Source organism: Podarcis muralis, chromosome 1 (assembly GCF_964188315.1).
Source record: "Podarcis muralis chromosome 1, rPodMur119.hap1.1, whole genome shotgun sequence".
Classification (NCBI taxonomy): Eukaryota; Metazoa; Chordata; class Lepidosauria; order Squamata; family Lacertidae; genus Podarcis; species Podarcis muralis.
The window spans coordinates 104,988,467-105,000,300 of record NC_135655.1 but is presented as its reverse complement, the minus strand read 5'-3'; the positions used below and the strand labels follow the sequence as shown (position 1 = coordinate 105,000,300).

Below are 11,834 nucleotides of genomic sequence, written 5' to 3'. Positions count from 1 at the left end.
TTGTGGACCTCTGGAGGTCTGAAGAGGGCAGAGCAAAGGCAGGTAAGACTAAGGGGCATCAGATTGTGTGGGAAGGAACGGAGGGGGGGCGAGGAGGAGACTTAGGGAGCTGTGGGAAGGTGGGGACCTTCGATGCTCACAACTGCCTAATTGGGGCAAGATTTACCAGGAAGAGTTGCTGTGCTCACTAGGCCTGGCCTCCTAAGCTGTTTTGTTTCTTTGAAGAAAGTTAACTTCACGGGCAGTGTGAGCTATTGCTGACCTGCTCCTGACAGTCACCTTGACAGCCACCTCCTGTCATCCCTCAAGCAGCTCTCCCGGTGTGAGTCTGGCCTGACCCCTCTGATGGACGCCACAGCGCACCTTTGAACTTCAGCTCCTGCCACCCTGCCCTGAGGGCCCCCTTTGCTGACAGAAACAGGGAGAGGCAGCCCGCTAATGTTGGGAAGGAAGGGAGCCACGGGGGCAGCGTATTTCTCTCCTTATGCACACAAGCGGAAACTCAGGAGCAGGGATTGTTTAAATAAAATATAATAAAATGCCTCAAAGGAATATATCTTGAAGAAATCTGCTGATGTTACAAACTGAAGCGGTAAAAATCTTTCAAAGGTTACAATACAAGTCTATACATCAGCTGAGAAGCAAGTCCTATTGAATTCAACAAGGCTCACTCCCAGGTAAGTGAATAAAGAATTGCTAGCAATGTTCACTATTTCCAGTGTTGTTTCTAAAAAATTATGTAAATCTGAAACACTGAAATGTGAAATAGCGAACCTGGGACCGCCTGCCTGATGCTCTCTGTCTACCGCTGTGCTATACCCCTTCCCCTAAGCTACAGCTTTCCTTAAGATAAATTCCTATTAGAACAGGTATTTAAATTAAACAGTATAGGCTTCAATTTGTTCACTAGTTTAAACAGTGAAAAATATCACCTCAGCTTATTCAAACCACTCATACACAAGGCTCAGAAAGCTCCCCCCCCCCCCCTGTACGAAACATTTTTTTTCTACGTTGGCGAGACAGGCCAAAGGTTTTCTTTTTTAAAAAAATAAAAAATGTGATTGGAACTCGCGGTCTATTTTTAGTGGCAAAGCTCATCCCTGAGATGTACTAAGAGTCTCTGATCATGTGCAGTGTGCTGTTCTCTTACAACTGAACCACCCCATCCGTTTCCTGTGAGACACGGGTGTGATGACGGCCTAGCAGCCTGGATCCGACCCTTCCTGAATGCGCGATCTTTCCCCCTCGCGTTGCTAAAAAGAGGTTTGTGCGTGCGCGTGTGTGTGATCAAAACACGGCTAGGAAGAGCGATGGGTGAAGATTGTGGTGCCGCGTGGTCCATTAGGGCAAGAAAAAAAATCGTAACTTAAGAGGCGGCTTGCATGCGCTTGCTTGATTTCCCCCCCAAAAAAAACCGAGCCCGGGCCACCCGGGTGGCTCCCAGACAGGTGTGGGGGCATCTGCGTGTGCCCTGTGGGCGTGCCACGTCTGGGTGTCTCGTGCGTGCCCGCTGGGGCCGGGTGTGATTCCCGGCTCGGTCCTGCAGGGGGCGAGGCGGGGCGTCTCTGCTCTGGCGCCTGGATTTGCGCCGGGAGGAAATGATGTGCCTGGCTTGCCTGGTTAATTACAGCTCCAGACTCCCATTGGCAGAGCAGGGAGCAGCCACTTCCTCCTCCCTCACTGCAGCTGTATCCCCGGCTGAGTAGCCCCTCCTCCTCCTCCTCCTCCTCCCTCCTCGCCTCGGCTCGCCTGGCTGCCTCTTCGGAACTTTGCGCCTGGCTCGCTCTTCGCTGCCAACTTTTCCCCGTCGCGACTCGACGGGAACTTCTCCTCCTCCTCCGGGCTCCCCAAAGGCGCCGCTGCGGGTAGCTCAGGCATCGCCGGAAAGGGGGCCGGGCGCTGGGAAGATGCGGCCGGGCGCAGCGCCGTGATTACAGCGCGGGTCTCCGGGAAGGGGTTGCGCCGCCGCCGCCGCCACCAGCCCTCCTTGCAGCTACCGCACCAGCAGCCGCTGCAGCAGCAGCAAAAGCCCATGGACGGGAAGTTCCTCCTGCTCCTCCTCCCTTAGGATCCCTGGGGATCCCGCGCCGCCGCCTCCCCCCTGCTTCTTCGCCTTTGTCTGCGGTGCTATGAAGAGGTGAGTGGAGCTGCTGCCTGTCTGAGCGGAGGCTCGCCCTTTGGATCTCACTCCCGCCCCAAATCCAGCAGCCTCTCCCTCTTCTCTCCTCGGGGTCCAAAATGCGTCCTTTCCCTCCCCCCTCTCTCCCCCACGCATGGGTCAAAACCCGCCTCCTACTGCGTCTCTGGAACTGTGTTGGAGACGATTATTATTTTATTTTAATTTTTTAAAAAAGATCTCGATTTCCAACCCCCTTCCTTCTTACGACGTTTGTTTGGAAAAAACACACGAGCCCCCCTTCTTTATATATATAAATATACGTAGAATTTATTTATTTATTTTTAAAAACCAAGCCAGGAACTCGATTCGGAATACTGTACAATAATGTGTGGTTCATGCAGTGCCTGCCCCTGTTCTGTCTGTGTAAATGGGCGTTTCGGACGCGCCTTTAAGAATCCTTCCAGAAAAGCTCCCAAAGCCAATAATATTACATCTGAGCTCTGCTTCCAGAGGCGGAAACTTAAGAGGAGATTTGAGGTGGGGGGAGGGGGTACATCCTTTAATCACTTCTGGGAGGCAAGCCTCTTCTGGTGCAGGAAGAGAGGGAGAGGAGGAGGAGGAGGAGGGGGTCAGGGAGGAAAGAGAATCTGTAAACTTTCCTTGGCTCCCTCCCTCCTTTCCTGGCTATAGTCTTCCAGCAGCATCAAAGGCAGGAATGTGGGATTCATCTTCAGATGCCCACAGGGCAACTGTGGTTACAGATGTTACTCATTACCTTGCCAAGTAGAAGCCCTTCCCTCTTAAGCTGCAGCTCTTGCAGGAAAAGAGAAAGAGAGCAGCTTGGCAAAGTCATAAATAAAAATGGAAGGGAGATGGATAATTTGGTTTGAAGCAAGAGCCTTGCTTTATTTTTATTTTTGAGTGTGTGTTTGGACTGGTCTTTGTTGTTAAGTTGCTGGTTGATTATACCTCTAAAGTGTTGGGGAGGTGCCCAAAGGCTCTGGTACCTTTTTTTTATTAAGTTGCCTTGTAGATTTTATTTGTTGCTTTGGAGGTGATTTGCACACCTTAAAGAACCGGTACATTAAAAGCTTTGATTTAGTTCTCTGAAGAACATAGGAAGACTCGTTCTGTGTTTATTTTAAAAAAATAAAAAATAGGCCTCTTTGTTGGCATCTTTTACTTGTCTGACTACTCTCTTGGCTCGTGGTTTCAGTTGGTGAAAGAAATACTTAACCCACAAACACGATGTTTGGCAGTTGCTCCCTTTCCAAATCCTATGGAAAATGTTGAGGTATGAAATTGCCTACTCTGTGGGGGAGTCCTTTATTTGGTTTATTCAAATAAAACAAAAATGAAAAACAGTGCGTTGGTCTGTACAGCCAACCCACACATTTAGAGAATTCACACTGTCCAGTTCTGCAAAGTTAATTTTGGCTTTTGCGTGTGAAAGTGAGACAGTGCACAATTCCCCCCTCCCCCTTTGTCAACAAACGAACTAACAGTTAATTGTTAGAGTACTCAGCCTCCTTCACTAGAAGGAGAGGAGGGGAAAGAGTGAAGTCATTGTATGTCTATTTTGTATGTATGATTTTAGGTTTCACTTTTTCATGTTGTAACTTACATTTAATGTATATTTGCTACTGATATATAAACTGTTTGCTGGTTGGTATGTTGTGGCATGAGCTGAGGGCAGGGCAGCAGCCTACTTCAGGCTTCCTCAACCCCAGCCTTCCAGATGTTTGGGCCTACAACTCCCATGATCCCTAGCTAGCAGGTCCAGTGGTCAGGGATGATGGGAATTGTAGTCTCAAAACATGTGGAGGGCCAAGGTTGAGGAAGCCTGGCCTACTTCATCAGATGCACTCATACTGATTTAAAATATTTCTACAAAACTGCCACAGTATGTATTCATTTGTAACATATAATATGCTGCTGTTCTGCCAGTACCATATTGGTTGTTTCTTTGCTCTTTGAACTTTATAAATGTTTGGTGGTAATGTGCATCTTATTGCAAGTCTGTACATTTGAAGAGCAGTGATAATCTGTAAGTATGATGAAGGAGGACTTGGCATAGCCCAGATTGATTCTGTGCATCTCAAGTAGTTGACCTTGAGTAACACAGGTTAACCCTGTTTTCCCAACCTTCCTCTCATTAACTTAGAGTAGCACCGATGTTGACATAAGTGGGAGAGTCTTGTCTAGTCAGCGTTGTTGACAGTCTGCTCCCCACTTTTTGTCATGGCCTAAACATCTATTTATGTCCTTCCCCATGCAGAACGCATGTGTGATTTTCTAGCTGTGTGTTTGTCAACAAACCATAGAGGTCAGTCCGTGGAGCTATGTTGGTAAATGAATCTCATCCCTAAATAGTAGTTCTGTTTTTTTAAGCACTCTACGGCAGTTTAGGTTTATTAGAAAAAAATATACTATTTGCTTGCTCTCCAAAAGTTTTAAGGAAGAGTGTATCTGGAAAGAAGGTGGATGTTCCACAAGACAGCAAGATAGTTATCTAGTTATATTTGAGAATTTGGGCCTAGGAACAGGCTGGCATCACATTTTGGGGCCTGATGCAGAAAGCCACAGAGAAATTGTGGTTACATCCATTGCTGCAGGAGTATCAGAGGTCCTTTTTGGCTGTTTGTGACGTTAGTGGTGGTTGATGGGTGCTGTTTCCGCTTCACCTCTCCCCTTTACAGAAACCACTTTATGAAGACTGTAGAGCACTCACCCAGGACATTGGAAGTGGTAGTTGACAATGAGCAGCAAGGCCTTGGCTATGTGTGCAAGCTGTGCGCAGTTTCAGTATGTTGTGGTGGGACTGCAGTACACTTCAAAGAGCTCAAAGGTTGTCTCTTAACTCAAAACGGGGAGTGTGTGTGTGGCATTTAATTTTTTTTAAGACAAGGACCAGGAGGATGTTATTTACACACTCAATTCGTTTGTTAATTTGCAACACGGGTGACTAACCTTCAGCTACCCAGGTGTTGGTGATCCATCACTCTTAGCTAGCATGGCCAGTAGTCAGAGGTGATGGGAACTGATCTACAACAACTGGAGGGCTACACAGGTAGCCACCCCCTTTCAGAATATGTATACTGCACCCTTCATAAAGTGCAGAGGAGTCAAAGGTTTTATGCGTGGGCTGTGTGTGCATGTCTAGTATATTTTATGGCAATCAAGATGGATTGATTTTCAGTCAGGTTTCTCATTTTAGAACTCACATTTTTCCAGAACTTGTACTTTCAGAGAGGAGGGGTTGTCTACTTGTTCTGGGCTTTGGAACAGAGCCTGTCCAGTGTAATCTGATAACCCACCCCCTGAATTCTCTGGCTTGGTGAAAGAATGAGATCGGTGGTGCCCACAAATTATGGAGGCGATCTAAGCCTAATCCTGTGTTAGCCCAGATTCCCACTATATGGGTATAGCATATTATAAACTTATGGGAGTAACTTGATACATATAAAACGTGGTTGGTAAAAAGATGGAGTTTGGCAGTCTTCACTTCTTCCCAGGAAGTGCACAGAAAACAGACAATCACATAAAGCTATATCACAGTTGGTTTTCAAAGTGGACCCTTATGACCATCTAAGCCTTCTCTTTTGCTTACGGTAAGTGGCATGTGTTGAGACACTGCAGGCTTTATGGCCTAAGCATGGATTTGGGAGGCATCCATTTAATCGAAAAGACAAAAGGCTGCTAGCTGCCCGTGCTCTCATCTGCTTGTAAGATGAAAGTTTGGCTGTTTAGAAAGTGTGTGAGCTAGAGTTATGTGCTGAACCTTAACAGAGGTTTTCTTTCATCATTCAAGAGAGGTTGTGGGGATGAAACATACATGCTTTTGGGGGGGGGGAAGTGTGGGGTAACACACTCTCTTTCTCTCTCAGTAGGCTGGTCTGAGGAGGTTGCATTTACCAAGGTGATCAAGGGACCTGCCCTGTTGTTGTTTTCATTGAGGAGCTATTTAGGAAAGCCTCACACTCGCAGCAATGGGGAGCTTTCTGCAAGCTGCCTCCCAGCCCAGGATTTTTATCTGGTATGATTCTTTGAGCACACACATCTCGCTAGTCATGATGGCTAGAATACCAGTTGATCATGAATGGCGAGATTGCTGCTGCACTCATGTCTCGTTTGAAGGCTCCCATAGTCATTTGTTTCACCATTGTGGAAACAGAACGTTGGACTACATGGGCCTTTAGCTTGATCCAGCAAGGCCCTCTTTACCTTCTCAGTTATACATGTGAGCTGAAAACTGGTGTATGTGGCGGTGAAAAAGAGAAAAAGACTTGCAGTGCAATAGGCACAGGAGTGTTCCCCTTCCCTCCAAGTGTTCCACAGATGTAACTCGCTCCACGTGCAATTCTGAGGCTTACTGGGGATATGGATCCCATGTAGCTTACAATCAGTAAGATAACTGGAATCTGAAATAACAATTTTCTCCTTCTGTGCGTTGTTTTGGGAGTTCTCCCCCTTCCCCTCATCCAGTTTGAGGGGCAGGTGAGAGAAGGAGAAGGTGAAAAGGCTTGCTCCATTAGAAGAATGCTCCATTAGAAGAAATCCGTGCATGGGATTCGACTAGTGGGACCAGTTGGTTAAATTTGGCCCTAACATATTTATTATGGCATAAGCTTCCATGTTCTTCTTTGTGTGCCTCCCCCCCCCCCCCCCCCCCGCAAGAGGTCCAGAGGGCGGCAACATGAGAACAGACCTTTTCTGCAGCAACTCCCTGTTTGTGGAATGCTCTCCGCAGGGAGGTTTGGCTGGTGCCTTCATTCTACACCAGGCAAAAATATTCCCCCTCAAACAGGCCTTTGGCTCCTATACCTTTTAAGCATGTGTTTGGGAAGGGAAGGGGGTTATTGGTTTGTGTCCCCCCCCTTGTATTTTATTATGTGTTTTGTGTTTTTATCTTGTATTTTTATGTCATGAACTGCCCTGAGATTTACAGATGAAGGGCGGTATACAAATTTCAATATATAAATGTTGTCAAATCCTTAGCTTACCTTGGTGCAAAGGGTGGGGCTATTGTAACAAAAACAGGATTGTACCCCAGATTTGAAATACCAGCTAACTAAATGTGTGCACTCAACGCAACCAGATAAAGTCATCCCAATTCCTGACGCACTGTGTCTGCCTACCCTACTCCCAAATTCTTCCTCATGTTTCCTCAGTCCTTAGGCCAATATGTGCCCAGATTCCATTATCTTCTGTTGCTGCCTTATCTAAACCTATCCTTGTTTTTATTCTGTCTCTGCACGTGTTTGTTGCCTCTGCCTCTTGGGAAGCACAAAGGTGCTTCCTACTAGAATCTTTGGGGCAATAAAGATCTCCTTGTGATTATGGGAAACCTGTCTGCAAGATTTGGTTGTGAGTTGGATAGAGCAAGTGCAACATCTGCCCCCACCCTCCACTGCCCTGCCCAGTGATGATTGCTTGATTACCTTCAAAATCACCCTTAGGCCTGTTTGGAAATTGATCCTTTCAAGGCCTACTACTTTGATTAAATTATATAAAACTGCAGTGAAGTTAAACACAAGGGATATACGCTTCTTCTTGGTAGTCATTGGTGTTTATTTGACAGACAGAGACTGAAACCAGGACAAGTAGCTTACAGATGAGGCTAAAATACAAATCAAGGCTTATTTCCCGTGAACCATTGGTTTGCAAGATTGCTTTTTGATTGCTTATCTGCTGTCTCATGGAAACTGTGATATAAAAAAAAGCCCCTTTTTTGTCAGTTTGTATGTGTCTCCCTAGTTCTGCATGTGTTTTCTTCCGCGTGAACTTTTGCAGAAATGTATTTAACAGCTTCATATTCCCCCTATCAAACTGATGGCTGGCGGCTTTTGAGGTCCCAGGCGTTTAGAGAAGGTGATGTCAGACAGATCGCTTGCTGACTCAGTCCTTGCTGCAAAGCTTATGGGAAGCGTTTTGAAGGATGGCGTCTCATAAGTCACTTTGACCCCCCCTCCCCATCTCTAAACAATTATCTAAATGATTTTTTTGGGAGAAGTGGCAAAGCCTTTCTGAATCCATTTGTACTCCTACCTTCATCACAGAGTGGTGGTATCTGTGACTTGCGCCTTGGACCAGGGTGGTTTTGCTTGTTGTTTGTTTGTTTCCCTCTAGGCAGGGGAGTTTGTAACCTGCTTTGCCCAGGGGACAAAGGTGCATGAAGGAAGCAATGTCTGGCCTGATGTCTCCATGAATACAGCTACTTCTCCCTGGCAGCAATTTAAGTGCCTGCTGTAGCTGCTATCTTTGTGCAGATCCCCCTTGGGAAGCAGTGGCTCTGTATCCCTTGAATGTGCCAAATTGAGTATAGTGGTACCTCGGGTTACATACGCTTCAGGTTACAGACGCTGCTAACCCAGAAATAGTGCTTCAGGTTAAGAACTTTGCTTCAGGATGAGAACAGAAATCGGGCTCCGGCGGCGCGGCAGCAGCAGGAGGCCCCATTAGCTAAAGTGGTGCTTCAGGTTAAGAACAGTTTCAGGTTAAGAACGGACTTCCGGAACAAATTAAGTACTTAACCAGAGGTACCACTGTATTGCTTTCTCTCCCTCCAACCACTGCCCTCCCCAGGCAGCTTCAGGTTAGAAAGGGCTGCATCAGCCCCTGAATTAGCACAAGACTGTCATTTTTGTCTGTGCTGCTTCTCTCTGTGTTGAATGATTTGGGTGGGACTACGCTATGTTGGCTGGTTAAGTGTTAAACAGGCTTCCTCAGACCATGAGAATCGACTGCATTTGTGGAAGGGCTGGTTTTCTCCAGTGTCTTTAATGCGTGTCTTGTCTGGCAGAGAGCAACCAAGTTACAGAACCTAAACGTGAGCCCCAAACTTAAATGGGAGTTTCAGTGGCCATGTTTGCACATAACGATAACGATAAGCCAGGGGTTGTGGCTTAACAATGGTTGACCATGAATGAGTAGTGTGCCTGTTCACATGGCTCGATTGCTCCTGCTTCACTCCTCCCCTGGCACAAACAGGACACCTGAATGGTGGTTTGTTTCCCCCTGAGAAGCCATGGTTCAGAAGCTAACAACAAACCAGGGTTTACTTTTCCATAGCTTAAAGTCTTAACTGACCTGCTATGGTTATAATTAGCTCTTTGGTTACCAAATCATCACAGTTGACATTGTACAAATTAACTCATACTAGGGATTGTGAGTTTGCTACCCCCCAAGTTGTTGTTGGACTCTTGCTAACATGTCCAGAAGTTGGGGGCAGTGGGAATTTTAGGGTGCCGCTATGACTTCCCCAACCCTTTGCTGGGGCTATGTGTATCTTAAAAGCAAACCAAAATAAGTGTAAAATTCTGCACCAAGAAGAGTTCACTTCTGTGGTCTGTATGAATTATTCAACTGAAGTCAATTTACATTATTATTATTATTATTATTATTATTATTATTATTATTCACATTATTTTGTTCGCCCTTTCTAGTTATATGTATGGTGTTGAATCCCCCTCCAAAAAAAATCTCTCTGACTCCTGAGTTTACAGTCGACGCTCTCTTACAAACCAGAGTTCTGTTTTGTGGGTTTTCTGTGCTCCCATAAAATCACCATCACCAGTTTTATTTTAGTGCCCACACTTCACCCTGGGGTCCCTGGGTGGGTTACAACAATTTAAATCACAACATTAAAAAACAACAACAGTTTAAAACAAATTAAAATTTCAAGAATAGGGTGGGTCCTAAAAATCTTGGGTAAAGAGTTTTGTCTTCAGCATTTGCGGAGTACTGAATAGTGAAGATGACAGGCACACTTCTGTGGAGAGGGAGTCCCAAAGCTTGCGGGCTGCTGTGGAAAATGCTTCCTCTTAGCCCATCACCCCTAGCTTCTTAGGACACTGCTGTCTATCAAGATGGTCTCCTGTGCTGATCTTGAGAGGGAACAAAGCCATCTTTGAGATATTTGAGGCCTAAGAAATTTTCGGCTTTAAACCAGGATGGATTTGATTTAAATCAAATTGACTTAAATCACAATTTAAATCACTAGTCAGTAAGACTTGATTTAAATCTTTTTTTTCTTTTTCTTTTTTTACAGAAAGACTCATCCTTGCTGGTATAATCTTAATATGTACAACCAGATGAAGGTTTCATTGTTGTAATAATAAATTTTCAGAGTAGTTTTTACAGTTGTATCAAAAATTACTGATTTGATTATACTATTAGAAATACATAATCATGAAATTATTGTGAGGTTTAATAAGTTAACTGTTTATATTTGGACAACTTTTCTGCTGTGCTTTATTGGAAAGAGAAAAATAATCATTTCCTTAATAACAATTTAAACTAGTTAGCTAAAACATTATAGCATATGTATCCATGTTTGTTAACTGATGTGCTTAAACATTAAAAACACACCTTAGACTGAGTTTTAGCACACATGAGAAACTTAAAACAAATTCTTATTTCCTTATGAATAGCCTTTGGACTATAATGTAACTTAAAAAGAAAACTATGTTTAGAAAGATTTTTTTTTCTACCAAAAGCATTTTATTTTAAAAATCCGATTTAAATTTTTAAAAATCTGATTTTTTTGATGATTTTTCATTGATTTTTATCCACCCTGCTTTAAACTCTTAACATGAACACATTTGAATCGGGACCAAACTACTGTCCTAAAACAGGGGTTATACGAGATCAAAATAGAACCCCAGCCAGTAATCTGGCCCCTGCATTTTGGGTCAATGCTGAGTCATCTTCAAGGGCAGCCCCCCCCCATGTAGAGCCATTGCAACAATCCAGTCTTGCCAGAGTATGGAGTGCAGTGGCCAAGTCGTTTTCTGTTGGAAATGGGCTGTAGCTGCCAACATCAGAAGAGCCTTATTGGATCAGGTGAAAGACCCATCTAGGTCAGCATCTTGCTCTTCCACTGGTCAGCTAGGTACTTATGGGGAGCCAGTGTGCAGCACATGCTTACAACAGCCCTCTCTCTCCCCACATGTGCTTGCCAGCACTGCTTCTGACCGTGGATGCAGAATGTAGCCATCATGGCTAGTCGCCAATGGAGGCTTTATCCTCCCTAAATTTGTCTGATCCCCTTTTTAAAAGCCACCCAAGTTGGGTGGCCATCACTAGCTCTCTTGGAAGTGAGTTCCATAGTTTAACTTCACACTGTGTAAAGGAAGTAAGTTCACACCCCTGTCCTCCCTAGAATTTTAGCCTGCTGGGTTCATCCCAACTGTCCTCCATGGAGTTGTCTGGGCATATAATAGAGACTGGAAGAGCTGTATTCATTCGTTTGTAAAGGGAGGAAATGAGGCAGGCAGTTGACTTATCATCTATGGTCAGAGCAGCAATCTGAGACGGGGCTTTGGGAGAGATTTTCAGCTGGAAATGTTGGTGGGCAGTATGGAGACAAAAGGGCAATAATGATCTGTCCGTCAGGCCTGTGCTGTTTAAATCGGAGACCTGATATAGGCGAGCATAGGTGGTGCTGTTCTATTCCCCAACTCACTAGTATATTCCTTCTCTCTTTTTACCACCCTCTTAATTGGTGACTAATAAATAGCCTGTCAGTCTCGTCTTATTTGCTTTTCGGGCTTTAGGCTGCCAGATTTGAAAACCAGTCGGTCTGAATGCAGCAAATCGGAATCTGGCATTGAATGGCATTTTCACATGCTGCAGAGCAAGGAATCTGTCCTGGCTCAATCAATAAAAATTGAATTGTCCTGGGGATAGGGCAGTGCTCAAGCTTTCTTGACCT

At 45.1% G+C, this 11,834-nt stretch overlaps 1 protein-coding gene across 1 annotated transcript in view; it reads left to right on the top strand.

Moving 5' to 3' along the window:
- Nucleotides 1–1,706: 1,706 nt before the first annotated feature.
- ACVR1 (activin A receptor type 1) overlaps nt 1,707–11,834 on the top strand; it is a 73,198-nt gene continuing 63,070 nt past the window's right edge. Inside the window, exon 1 of the mRNA XM_077936351.1 lies at nt 1,707–2,137. Within this exon, the coding sequence (XP_077792477.1) occupies nt 2,130–2,137 (8 nt within the window). The 5' untranslated portion in view covers nt 1,707–2,129. The remainder of the gene's footprint in view (nt 2,138–11,834) is intronic.